The following is a 14,692-nucleotide window of genomic DNA, read 5'->3' as shown; positions in this document are numbered from 1 at the left end:
TATAAGGACAGCCATGCTACCACCTGGAACATCATTGAGCAGACCATCAGCCGACTGAAGCAATGGTTCCGCAAGATTCCAGAGCCTTGACTGCTCTGGAAGAGCCCTCCAGTACTCAGCAGAATGGGCGTCGCAATTTGTGGTGGTCTGCTGCATGCTCCACAACTTGGCCATCATGATGGCTCAGCCCTTGACACCAGTGATTGGGGGACTACCTCAAGAGGAGAAGGAGGGAGAGGAGGATGAGGAGGAGAGAGGGAGGAGGCAGCTAGATAATTGGCCTTCGGAACGGGCTGTCCATGACCAGCTCATCAGACTCTAATTCGTATGAATGAAACCCCTGATCCTCGTAGCTCACCAGTGCAGAAAAAGATTCAATGTTCTGATGAGATCAGGAAAGGTGAGTGCAAAGTCACACTCACCTTCATGCTGATGTGCCTGTCACTACATCCTCATCACTCTGCCTTCAAAAGCCTGCTCCTGCATATCATTCTTCACACCAACATACCTTGCACATTACCCATCCCTCTATCTCTGTCTACAAACTCACATCCCCATCTGACTAACCACCCCATCAAACCTACCCTCATCCGAATACAATCATACCAAGTAACAACACAGATGGAAGCTATTTGACCAATGTCAGTGTTCTCTCTCAGGCCAACATCTCCAGCATCGAGACATTGACCACGCTCGATCAGCTCCGATGGACGGGCCACATTGTTCACATGCCCGATACTAGACTCCCGAAACAAGCATTCTACTCCGAGCTATGTCATAGCAAGCGAGCCCCAGGAGGGCAGAGAAAACGCTTCAAGGGCAAGCACCTGTCCCTCCAACCATCAACTGTCCCACCTGTAACAGAGACTGTAGATCCCGCATTGGTCTCATCAGACAGCTTAGACCTCATTTTAGTGTGGAAGCAACCTTGATTCCAAGGGACTGCATAAGAAGAAGAAGGAGGTCATTTGGAATTGGCACCACACTCTCTCATAGTCACCCTCTGCAGATGTAACCCACACATTCCTTGCACTCACTCCCTCACTCTTACTCAAACTCTTCTTTCCCTCCTTGCAGGAGAGAAAAGCCCACAATAACAGGGAGAGGGAGAGAACCGGGGGTAGCCCTCCAGTCTTCAGTACTTTCACTGTGTCATGTATGTACATGCTGTTTGTAGCCACCAGGTGGTGTCATTGTTGGCGCCCACTGAGCAGCATGCACATGGTGCTGCTCTGGTATAAAAGGTCAGCCATTTTGTGAGTCAGGCACTTTGGGCCGTAATAAAGCAGAACAAGGTTGTACCTTGTTCAGTTAAACAGTACTCAGTTTGTACCTTCATTGCATACATAACATTTGGCGATGAGAATACAAAAACCTTGTTTGCAAAATGAGCATGATTGGATTTTTAGAGCAATTCGTGGAGGGAGAAGATTGGGCAGACTTGGTGAGCCATTTGAACCAGTACTTTGTGGCCAACAAAATGAAGGAGGTTGACGATGCAGATTGGCGCCGGGCCGTGTTCCTCACTGTGTGCGGTTCAAAGATCTACGGTCTGATAAAGAATCTACTCAAGCCTAGTGATCCAACAGAGAAAACGTACGAGGAGTTGTGTACATTGGTATGACAGCATCATCATCTCGAGATACAGGTTTTATATACACGTTCGATCGGAGGGCCAGAGCGCGGCGGAATTCGTTGCCGACCTGAGACATTTAGCGGGACCATGCAAGTTCGGGACGGTGTTAGCAGACATGCTGCGGGACTTCTTTGGTATCGGTATCAACCACGAGGTGATTCTGCATAAACTTCTGGTGGTGGAGGAGTTGGATTTAAAAAGGGCCCATCAGATTGTTCAATCATGTATGATGACGGACAGGAGTTTAAAGCAAATATTGGTGAAGAACCAAACCTCGGCAAGTATTGTAAATGCAATTGATTCAGTGTTCGGTAGAGCGGCACATGGCAGGGCCTATCTAGCTGCGTTCGCGAAGGATTTGGCGTTCGGCAGAGCAGCACATGGCAGGGCCTATCCGGCTGCGTTCGCGAAGGATTTGGCATTTGACAGAGTGGCACATGGCAGGGCCTATCCGGCTGCGTTCGCGAAACCTGTGCCTGGCCAACATCCGCCAGCGAGAATGTATCCAACTTCTCCATGTTGGCGTTGTGGGGGAAATCATCGGCACCAGCAGTGGGGCACCTCCGGCGCAAGTGTCCGCAGATGAGCAAGCGAGCTGCGACACACCACATGGAGGATGAGAGTCAGACTAGCGCGGATCCAAATACGCAATCTGAGATGCCAAAGGAGGAAGTGTATGGATAGTACTCTTTCATAACCAAGAGTAAACTAATTTTGATTAAAATGAAGTTTAACGGGATACCGGTATCGATGGAACTGGACACAGGGGCGAGTCAATCGATCATGAACGAGAGGGTATTTAATAAGCTGTGGGATACTAAGACTGTGAGGCCCAGGCTGAGCCCTGTTAACGCCAAGCTGCGCATGTACACCAAAGAACTGATAAAGGTGATTGGCATTGCACAAATTAACGTGTCATGTAACGGTGCGGTTCAAGAGTTACCGCTGTGGATTGTTCCAGGCAATGACCCAACGCTACTTGGCAGGAGCTGGTTGGAGAAAATCAGGTGCGACTGGAACGACATAAAGGCGTTGTCGTCGTCGGAAGATACATGTGCCCAAGTATTGAGCAAGTTCCCCTCGCTGTTCTAACCGGGTATCGGCAACTTCACAGGAGCCAAGGTGCAGATCCACGTAGACTCAGATGCAAGGCCCATCCATCATAAAGCTCGGGCAGTGCCGTATATGATGAGGGAGAAGGTTGAAATTGAACTGGACAGACTCCAGGTGAGGAGATCATATCACTGGTCGAATTTAATGAATGGGCCAGCCCCATTGTTCCTGTGCTGAAAAGTGATGGCACAGTCAGAATCTGTGTAGACTACAAGGTTACAATCAACAGGGTTTCCAAACAAGATCAGTACCAGTTACCGAAGACTGATGACTTCTTTGCGACACTAGCCCAAGGGAAGTCGTTCACAAAACTGGATTGACGTCGGCCTATATGACGCAGGATTTGGTTGAGACGTTGAAGAGACTTACATGCATTAACACACACAAAGGACTGTTTATTTACTACGGGTGCCTGTTTGGCATTCGCTCAGCTGCAGCAATATTCCAGAGGAATATGGAAAATCTACTGAAGTCCGTTCCCAGAACCGTCGTGTTCCAAGATGACATCCTGATCACCAGTCGTGACTCCAAGGAACATCTGAACAACCCGGAAGAGGTTCTACTGCATTTGGACAGAGTGGGACACAGACTGAAATGCTCGAAGTGCATCTTCATGGCACCGGAGGTCGGAATTCTCGGGAGGAAAATTGCCGCTGATGGCATCAGACCTACTGCAAAATGCAAAATTAAAGCACGGTATTGGAGGTAATGTACTGACGTGGATAGAGAACTGGTTGGCAGACAGAAAGCAGAGAGTTGGGATAAACGGGTCCTTTTTCGAATGGCAGGCAGTGACTAGTGGGGTGCCGCAGGGCTCAGTGCTGGGACCCCAGCTCTTTACAATATACATTAATGATTTAGATGAAGGAATTGAGTGTAATATCTCCAAGTTTGCAGATGACACTAAGCTGGGTGGCGATGTGAGCTGTGAGGAGGATGCTAAGAGGCTGCAGGGTGACTTGGACAGATTAGGTGAGTGGCAAACCCATGGCAGATGCAGTATAATATGGATAAATGTGAGGTTATCCACTTTGGTGGCAAAACACAAAGGCAGAATATTATCTGAATGGCAGCAGATTAGGAAAAGGGGAGGTGTCGTGGTTCATCAGTCATTGAAAGTTGCCATGCAGGTACAGCAGACGGTGAAGAAGGCAAATGGTATGTGGGCCTTCATAGCTAGGGGATTTGAGTATAGGAGCAGGGAGATCTTACTGCAGTTGTACAGGGCCTTACTGAGGCCTCACCGGGAATATTGTGTTCAGTTTTGGTCTCCTAATCTGAGGAAGGACGTTCTTGCTATTGAGGGAGTGCAGCGAAGGTTCACCAGACTGATTCTCAGGATGGCAGGACTGACATTTAAGGAGAGACTGGATCGACTGGGCCTGTATTCACTGGAGTTTAGAAGGATGAGAGGGGATCTCATAGAAACATATTAAATTCTGACGGGACTGGACAGGTTACATGCAGGAAGAATGTTCCCGATGTTGGGGAAGTTGAGAACCAGGGGACGTAGTCTAAGGATAAGGGGTAAGCCATTTAGGACTGAGATGAGGAGAAACTTCTTCACTCAGCGAGTTGTTAACTTGTGGAATTCACTACCGCAGAGAGTTGTTGATGCCAGTTCATGGATATATTCAAGAGGGAGTTAGATATGGCCTTTACGGCTAAAGGATCAAGGGGTATGGAGTGAAATCAGGAAAGGTGTACTGAGGTGAATGATCAGCCATGATCTTATTGAATGGTGGTGCAGGCTCGAAGGGCCGAATGGCCTACTCCTGCATCTATTTTCTATGTTTCTATGTTTCTATTACTGACTTGAAAACCAAAGCCATCAAGAATGCACCCAAGCCGCAGAACCTGACGGGGCTGCATTCGTTTCTGGATTTACTCAACTACCTTGGTAACTTCCTACCCAAATTGAGCACCTTACTTGAACCACTGCACATGCTATTGAGAAAAGGCAACAACTGAGTAGGGGGTGCATTGCAAGCCAGAGCTTTCGAGAAAGCCACCAATCTGCTTTGCTCGAACAAGCTGCTGGTACATTATGACCCATGTGAACGTTGAGTTTTGGCCTGTGACGCATCGTCATATGGAATTGTTTGTGTGTTACGACAAGCCAATGAGTCGGGGAAACTTCAAGCTGTCGCGTATGCATCCAAAAGTTTGTCTAAAGCAGAAAGAGCCTACAGCATGGTAGAAAAAGAAGCTTTAGCTTGTGTGTACGGTGTTAAAAAGATGCATCAATACCTGTTTGGTCTGAGGTTTGATTTAGAGACTGATCACAAGCCGCTCATTTCATTCTTTTCCGATATCCATACCAACGCTTCATGCCGCATCCAAAGGTGCGTGCTGCCATTATCTGCCTGTGATTATGTAATTCACCACAGACCTGGCACAGAGAATTGTGCCAATGCTTTGAGCCGGTTGCCGTTGCCCACACTGGAGGTGGAAATGCCACAACCGACAGATTTAATCTTAATCATGGATGCTTTTGAGAGTGAAGGTACCCCTGTCAAGGCTCAACAAGTTAAGACCTGGACCAGCCAGGACCCGATGTAATCGGTGGAAAGGGTTGCATCCTCAAAGGAGATTGGTCTGCCATACTTAAGCAAATGTGGGAGGAGGCCAAACCGTACATTTGTCGCAAAGACGAACTGTCTATTCAAGCAGATTGCATATTGTGGAGCCATCGAGTTGTAATGCCTAAGAAAGGGAGAGAGAAGTTTGTGCTTGAGTTACACAGCACACATCCTGGTATAGTGATTATGAAGGCCATCGCCAGGTCCCACGTATGGTGGCCAGGAATTGATTCTCAGTTGTGCATCAGTGCAACACCGCATGCAGCTCAGCAAAGCACCAGCGGAATCGCCGCTGAGTCTGTGGTCATGGCCATTCAAACCTTGTTCCAGGATCCATGCAGATTTTGCAGGTCCCTTCCTGGGCAAGATGTTTTTAGTGATGGTGGATGCTTATTCAAAGTGGATAGAATGCATAATCAGGTCATCCAGCACGGCCACGGCAACCATAGAGAATCTCAATGTCATGTTCGCGATACATGGTCTGCCTGACATAGTGGTGAGCGACAATGGGTCGTGCTTCACCAGTCAGGAGTTTCAGGAGTTTGTAAAACTTAACGGCATAAAACATGTAAGGTCAGCACCGTTCAAGCCTGCATCCAACGGGCAAGCAGAACGTGCAGTACAAATTATCAAGCAAAGCATGAGGAGAGTAACCCAAGGGTCACTGCAGACCCGCTTGTCCTGCATACTGCTGAGTTACAGGACAAGACCCGACTCACTCACAGGGGTCTCGGCTGCTGAACTCATGATGAAAAGAGGTCTTAAGACCAAGTTATCTCTTTACACCCGGATTTAAGTAATCATGTTGAATACAGAAGACAGAGTCATAGGAACATCGAAACATAGAAAATAGGTGCAGGAGTAGGCCATTAGGCCCTTCGAGCCTGCACCACCATTCAATAATATCATGGCTGATCATGCAACTTCAGTATCGCATTCCTGCTTTCTCTCCATATCCCTTGATCCCTTTAGCCATAAGGACCACATCTAACTCCCTTTTGAATATATCTAACGAACTGGCCTCAACAACTTTCTGTGCTGGAGAATTCCACAGGTTCACAATTCTCTGAGCGAAGAAGTTTCTCCTCATCTCGATCCTAAATGGCTTAACCCTTATCCTTAGACTGTGGCCCCTGGTTCTGGACTTACCCAACATTGGGAACATTCTTCCTGCATCTAACCTATCCAATCCCGTCAGAACTTTATATGTTCCCCTCTCATTCATCAAAATTCCAGTGAATATAAGCCTAGTCAATCCAGTCTTTCTTCATATGTCAGTCCTGCCATCCCAGGAATCAACCTGGTAAACCTTTGCTGCACTCCCTCAATAGCATGAATGTCCTTCCTCAGATTAGGAGACCAAAACTGTACACAATATTCAAGGTGTAGCCTCACAAAGGCCCTGTACAACTGCCGTAAGACTTCCCTGTTCCGATACTCAATTCCTCTCGTTATGAAGGCCAGCATGCCATTTGCCTTCTTCACTGCCTGCTGTACCTGCATCCCAACTTTCAATGACTGATGTACCATGACATCCTGGTCTCATTGCATCTCCCCTTTTCCTAATCTGTCACCATTCAGATAATAATCTGCCTTCCTGTTTTTGCCACCAAAGTGAATACCCTCACATTTATCTACATTATAGTGCATCTGCCTTGCATTTGCCCACTCCCTCACCTGCCAAGTCACCCTGCAGCCTCTTAACATCTCCTCACAGCTCACACTACCACCCAGCTTAGTGTCATCTGCAAATTTGGAGATATTACATTCAATTCCTTTGTCTAAATCATTAATGTATATTGTAAATAGCTAGGAACCCAGCACTGAACCTTGCGGTACCTCACCAGTCACTGCCTGCCATTCTGAAAAGGACCCGTTTATTCCTACTCTTTGCTTCCTGTCTGTCAACCAGTTTCCTATCCACGTCAATACATTACCACCAATACCATGTGCTTTAATTTGCACATTAATCTCTTGTGTGGGACCTTGTCAAAAACCTTTCGAAAGTCCAAATACACATATCCACTGGTTCGCCCTTGTCCACTCTACTAGTTAAATCCTCAAAAAATTCTAGAAGATTTGCCAAGCATGATTTTCCTTTCATAAATACATGCTGACTTGGATCGATCCTGTCACTGCTTTCCAAATGCGCTGCTATTACAGCTGTAATAATTGATTCCAACATTTTCCCCAATACCAATGTCAGGCTAACCGGTCTATAATTCTCCGTTTTCTCTCTCCCTCCTTTTTTAAAAAGTGGGGTAACATTTGCTACCCTCCAATTCAAAGGAACTGATCCAGAATCTATAGAATGTTGGAAAATGACCACCAATGCATCCACTGTTTCTAGGACCACTTCCTTAAGTACTCTGGGATGCAGACTATCAGGCCCTGGGGATTTATCGGCCTTCAATCCCATCAATTTTCCTAACACAATTTCCTGACTAAGAAGGATTTCCTTTAGTTCCTTCTTCTCGCTAGACCCTCAGTCCCCTAGTATTTCCGGAATGTTATTTGTGTCTTCTTTAGTGAAGACAGAACCAAAGTATTTATTCAATTGGTCTGCCATTTCTTTGTTCTCCATTATAAATTCACCTGATTCTGACTGAAAGGGCTCTACATTTGTCTTCACTAATCTTTTTCTCTTCACATATCTATAGAAACTTTTGCAGTCAGTTTTTATGTTCCCTGCAAGATCACTCTCATACACTATTTTCCCCCTCCTAATTAAACCCTTTGTCCTCCTCTGCTGAATTCCAAATGTCTCCCAGTCCTCAGGTTTGTTGCTTTTTCTGGCCAATTTAAATGCCTCTTTCTTGGATTTAACACTATCCCTAATTTCCCTTGTTAGCCACTGTTGAGCCACCTTCCCCAGGTCAACAAGGGTACCACGATCGCACAACTGTGTCATGCGAGATTTCTGTTAATGATCCTGTATATGTGTTGCATTATGGTCAGGATCCCAAATGGATCGCTGGTACGATCATGGCCAAGGAGGGCAGCAGAGTATTTGTTATTAAGCTCAAGAATGGACAAAGTTGCAGGAAATACATGGATCAAGCAAAGCTGATGCACACAGACGAGCCAGAGCAGTCGGACAAAGAAACCGTCGACGTCCAACCAACCTACCAGCAGCCTTCAGTGGACTCAAGGCTCATCGGTGAACCCGGAATTTCCATCACGGACTTGTTCAATAAAAATGGCCTGCAATTGTTGACATGGCCACTGCCACCCCCAACAAGTCAGCCATCCAGCCACTAGCCACAACAGACTCCGCACGTTCACCCAAGACCGGAATCGAACTGAGACGGTAAACCCGGAAGCATAAAGCACCGGACCGTCTCAACCTGTGAAAGACTGTGCTAAAGTCTCAGAGGAGGATATTGTCATGTATGCACATGCTGTTTGTAGCCACCAGATGTTGCCATTGTTGGAGGCCACTGAGCAGCACACACGTGGTGCTGCTCTGGTATAAAAGGCCAGCCATTTTGTGAGTCAGGCACTTTGGGCCGTAATAAACCAGAACAAGGTTGTACCTTGTTCAGTTAAACAGTATCTTTATTGCATACATAACAGACGGCAACAGAGGAGGTAGAACCGGTGGTGTTACGAGTTGCAGAGCTGCTGACGGTGGGAGACGGAGAGAGGGGGACCTCTTAGCAACCTGGTGACAGAATTATATCATACAGGCACATGGCATACAGCAGGCACTCATACGGTGGCTGATGTCAGCAGCCAGTGAATGTTCATCATGTGCATAATGGTATCGTTACCCATTCTTAAAATAACATTTCCAAATCATCTCTTTACTCTTCCACAGGTCCATCAAGAGCCCCCCTCAGTGTCCAGCCAGAGGAGAAAGACAACTCCTTAAAGGAGCCTCCAGCCTCTGGGGGTGCTCCATCAGCAGACCCAAACGCACCCAGCACCAGCGCAGATACACACACCTCAATGGGTCCTATGCGAGATAGAATAGTGTTGTCACTTGGTGTTTCACAATTCACATGGGAGCAAGAGCAGATGATGGGGACAGGGACAGCAGTGGAAACTCCTCACCGGAGGGTATAGGACTTTCCCAGCTCTGCTCAGCTGCATGCAGACACTGATCCTCGAGGACCATTGAGAAGGAGTGCGATCCTGGAGGTGTAGGTAGAAATGCCGGCTATCTGCAAATGTGCAGAGAATGGAGAAGTCCATCTCCAACGTGAGCACCACCACATCGCAGGCGATGGCGACAGTTGGCTCCTCCATGGAAAGCATGGCCACCTGCATGGAGCAGCTAATGTGCCACTCACATGAGCACATGAGCTCGGGAGAACAGATGTCTGAGGCTCATAGACCTCCTGTCTAGGAGGGATCTAAACGTAAACTTGGGTCCTCATGGTCCCACTGCTGTGCAGCAATGTGCTGTCCAACTCCTTGCTAGCAGGGAAATGTGGATGGCCTATCAGAGGGATGATGGTGAGAGAAGGCACAGAAGTAGGGGTTCCTCTCAAAGTGCTCCGCTTTAATAAAAATACATTTTATTTGTATACAGCCTATTCACTATTTGTGGCACAAGGATTCTGGCTTGAGGCTTAAGTTGTGTTGTGCAGAAATGATGAGCTGTCTAGGTCTATAACTGTATGTACTCAAGTAAGTGGGTGCTGAATGAGGAGCTTATAAGAATTAGTTCTAAACTGAGATATATTTAACAGGCAAAGCAGATTATACCACAATGCCAAAATACACAAGAAATGGCTGAATCTAACCTGGCACAAATTCTGTCAAATATTCAAACCACTGACGTATAGTGGAATCTCCAAAAATGTAAACTTTTCTTCCCCGAAGACAGTCTGTAATACTTGCAGGAGTGTCGAAGTACCGAATGTTACAGATTGATGATACCCACTGGTCCTGATAATAAAATCCAGATGGTGAAAGCAGAGGCTTGCCAGGGACACATTTTCCGAGATCTGTGCCTGAAAATAAAGAGAAGCAAGGCTGAAATGTAAACTAGATACGTAAGCACTGATGCACAGTACCTTAAGCAGACTTAGAAACAGAAGAACAAAAATGTAACTTTTTAAAAAAAGATATTTACTTGGAAATTCTCTAATATTTAAGAATTGTGCATTTAAAATGATAGATACCAACTACTAATTAGCATTAATATGCTTTAAAAAAGTGCTGGCATGAGCTTTCTTATCTCTTCCATGTTTAAATAAAGGATTTGGGCATGATTAGTCACCACACCATCTTGGCTGTCTGTCAAGAGGAGGCTCCAAAGGGAAAACCAGACCATTGGAACAGCCCAGAATAATTTTTGCTCACTTTGTAGCAGCAGTATGAATAAAACAGTTGTACACTTCACACAAAGGGGCCCAATTTATTGGGATTTCTTCATTCTCTGCTTCACCTGCTGGCTGTCTTCAGCGGCTTGCCACCACCCACAGCAGACACCCCAACTGCACGGATACTGGTGTGGGCCCACTGCACATAAATTGCCTGATCACAGGCATTCTGACAGGATCAGGTACATAACTGAGTGAAGAAGTCCTGCTCCACCATTGTTACTGTTGTGTATGCAATAACTATTAGACTGAATACTGTTTAACTCCAAGAGGTATGACCTTGGCTCTGTTTTATTCAGGCCCAAAGTGACTAATATACAAAATGGCTGGCCTTTTATAACTGGCCTCCAACAGTGACGCCATCTAGTGGCTAGTGATCCCAAAAGTACATACATGACAATACCCTGCTCTGAGATCGTAACACAGTCTTTTACAAATTGAGACGGTCCGGTGTTTTATGCTCCCGGGTTGACCGTCTCAGTTCAACTCCAGCCTTGGGTGAGTGTTCAGAGTCTGTTGTGACTGGTGGCTGGGTGGCTGACCTGTTGGGAGTGGCAATGGCCATGTCAGGGATTGAAAGTCCATTTTCATTGAACATGTCAGTGATTGAAAGTCCCGATTCACTGATGACCACTGAGTCCTCTGATGACTGGGGGTAGGTTGGTTGATCGTCGATTGTCTCTTCCTCCGACTGTTCCGGTTCGTCTGTGTGCCGCAGCTTTGTCTGATCCATATGTTTCCTGCATGTTTGTCCATTTTAAAGCTTGACAATAAATACTCAGTTGCCCTCCTTGGCCATGACAGTACCAGCAATCCACTTGGGACCCGGACCATAATTCAGAACATATACAGGATCATTTTCAGAAATATCGCGTGACACAGCTGCCCGATCGTGATATCTTTGCTGACTTTGTCTTCTATATTCAACATGATTATTCAAATCAGGGTGTACAAGAGATAGCTTGGTCTTAAGACCTCTCTTCATCATTAGTTCAGTAGGGGTACGCAACCAATTCCATATGATGAAGCATCACAGGCCAATACTAAATGTTTACATGGGTCATGATGTACCAGCAGCTTGTTAGAGCAAAGCAGATTAGTGGCTTTCTCAAAAGCTCTATCTTGAGATGCACCCCACACCCAGTTGTCGCCTTTTCTTAGCAGCACGTGCAGTGGTTCTAATAAGGTGCTCAATTTAGGTAGGAAGTTATCGAAGTAGTTGAGTAGACCCAGGAACGAACGCAGCTGCGTCACATTCTGCGGCTTGGGTGCATTCTTGATGACCTTGGTTTTTGCGTTCGTGGGCCTGATGCTGTCAGCAGCAATTTTCCTCCCCAGTAATTCGACCGCCGGTGCCATGGGGTTCAGCGTGTGTGTTCTTGTCCTGTAACTAAGCAGTATATATGACAGGCAGGTCTGCAGTGACCCTTGGGTTACTCGCTTCATACTCTGTTTTATGATTTGAACAGCACGTTCTGCTTGCCCATTGGATGCAGGTTTGAATGGTTCTGACCTTACATGTTTGATACCATTGAGTTTCATGAACTCTTGAAACTCCTGACTGGTGAAGCACGATCCGTTGTCGCTAACAACAATGTCAGGCAGACCATGTGTCGCGAACATGACACTGAGATTCTCAATGGTAGCTGTGGATGTGCTGGATGACATGATTATACACTCTATCCACTTCGAATATGCAGCCACCACAACTAAAAACATCTTCCCCAGGAAGGGACCTGCAAAGTCTATGTGGATCCTGGACCATGGTTTGGACGGCAATGACCACAGACTCAGCGGCGATTCCGTTGGTGCTTTCTTGAAAAACTTTTCCACGAAGGTGCTGAGGCATGGTCCAACTGCTCGGAGCGTTCCGCGGCAGCCTGGCCAGACCCATCCTTCGCAACACCGGGGACAGATAGAATCTCAACACGGACTGACACTTGGCGTATGCGTACGAAAGGTCTATGCACAGCTTGATGCAGCTGCACACAAAAGTGGCCATCAGGATGAGGGCCACGTTTGGAATGTTCTTTCCCCCCTTGTCCAGAAAGTTGTACATCATGTCTCTGCTTACATGGTCCATTTTCGATCTCCAGACGAAGTGACTACCACGGCACAGGAGCGGGGTATGGGCCAGACCTGCGCCACGTACAACAACACCGAGAGCACCTCACTCCTGATGACCAGGTTCTTTCCTGCAATGGAGAGAAAGCGCAGCTTCCACCATCCCAGTTTATGTTTCGCTTTAGCGATATGCTCCTTCCAGTTTTTGACGCACGTCCCGTCCGCTCCGAACCATATTTCCAAAACCTTCAGGTAGTCTGACTTCACGGTGAAGGGAATAAAGGATCGGTCAGACCAGCTTCCAAAGTGTAAAGTCCTGTCCCCTCAGTACAGATTCACACGAGGCATGTAGTGAAGTCAAGGTCACTCTGGACCTGCACCTTTTATTTCACAGCTCTGGAATGCTGCACTTGCCTGAGACCTTTCCTCATATACCTGTCTCTTGCAAGTGCACCCCCGGTGGTAAGGTATGCTGGTGGTTCCAGGTCATATCTTATTACAGTCATGTATAGCATGTTAAGATACAGTTATATATAATAATGTAAGATACATGACATCACACTCCCCCAAGGTCTTATTGTCTTTATAGGTTCAGTCTCTCAGGTGGTCTACGCTCTCGCGTGGAGCGTCTGAGTTGTGGTTCAGTTGTTTGCCTTGGTGTCTGTTTTTCTTTGGGTGAGGTTGCTGGTATCTCGCCTGGGCTGTCTGTTTCGATTGGTGTGATTGTTGTTGACTCGCCTGGGCTGTCTGTTGGGATTGCCCTTTCCTCAGGTTGTTCCCTCTGTCTGTCCACCAGGTGTGGTGCGAGTTCCACATTGTAGTCTGCCTCTGATTCCGCAGTGTTGTTGGTAAATCTGCTTTTGACTTGGTCTACATGCCTCTGGCAGGTTTTGCCATTGTCCATTTGTACGACCAGTAGCCTGTTTCCTTCCTTGCCCGTTACTGTCCCTGCAAGCCATTTGGGACCCCTGCCATAGTTTAGTACAAACACTTCGTTCTCTATCTCATTCCATCTCCCCCTCGAATTTCTGTCATGGTAATCAGTCAGCTTACAGTGCTTTGCCTCAACGATTTCGTGCATGTCTGGGAGGATTAATGAGAGCCTTGTTTTTAAAGTCCTTTTCATCAACAGTTGCACGGGGGGCACCCTAGTCAGTGAGTGCGGACGAGATCTGTATGCCAGCAGCAGTCGCGACAGGCGACCCTGCAGCGTGGGACCTTGGATTTTAAGCATGCCTTGTTTAATGATTTGCACTGCTCTCTCCGCCTGGCCGTTGGAGGCCGGCTTGAACGGTGCCACCTTGACGTGATTTATGCCGTGGTCAATTATAAAGTCTTGGAATTCTGCGCTGGTGAAGCATGGACCATTGTCACTGACCAATATGTCAGGGATTCCGTGCGTTGCAAACATGGTTGCGAGGCCCTCCACAGTGGTGGAGGTTGTACTCGAATTTAAAATGGTGCATTCAATCCACTTTGAAAATGCATCCACAACTACGAGGAATATTTTGCCATGAATGGGCTCGCACAGTCTACGTGCACCTGCGACCACGGTTTGGTAGGCCAGGGCCAGGGGCTCAGTGAAGACTCCCTGGGGGCATTGCTGAGTTGGGCACAAATGGTGCAATTTCGGACGCAGAGCTCCAAGTCCGTGTCAATACCAGGCCACCAGACATGGGATCTGGCTATGGCCTTCATGAGAACGATCCCCGGGTGCTCGCGGTGAAGCTCCCGGACAAATGCCTCTCTGCCTCGCAGAGGCATGACTACTCGGCTGCCCCACATCAGACAGTGTGCTTTTAGTGATAGCTCATGCATGCGCCTGTGAAAGGGTTTTAATTCCTCGGGGCAGGCATTGCGAGCCTCTGCTCAGTCACCGGTTAGGACACATCTTTTTACTCAGGATAACGTGGGGTCGCTGGCCATCCAGGCTCTGATTTGGCAAGCTGTCATGGGCGAACCTG

At 47.2% G+C, this 14,692-nt stretch overlaps 1 protein-coding gene across 2 annotated transcripts in view; it reads right to left on the bottom strand.

Annotated features, from left to right (window-relative positions):
* The window catches only part of LOC139276121 (NXPE family member 3-like), a 104,536-nt gene that overhangs the window by 40,386 nt on the left and 49,458 nt on the right, over positions 1 to 14,692 (bottom strand). For both annotated transcript variants that reach the window (XM_070893637.1, XM_070893638.1), the window contains exon 5: positions 10,083 to 10,292. In XM_070893637.1, coding sequence (XP_070749738.1) covers positions 10,083 to 10,292 — 210 coding nt within the window. The remainder of the gene's footprint in view (positions 1 to 10,082; positions 10,293 to 14,692) is intronic.

This window comes from Pristiophorus japonicus, chromosome 11 (genome assembly GCF_044704955.1).
Source record: "Pristiophorus japonicus isolate sPriJap1 chromosome 11, sPriJap1.hap1, whole genome shotgun sequence".
In the NCBI taxonomy this organism is placed as follows: domain Eukaryota; kingdom Metazoa; phylum Chordata; class Chondrichthyes; family Pristiophoridae; genus Pristiophorus; species Pristiophorus japonicus.
This window is presented reverse-complemented; position numbering and strand designations above follow the sequence as displayed.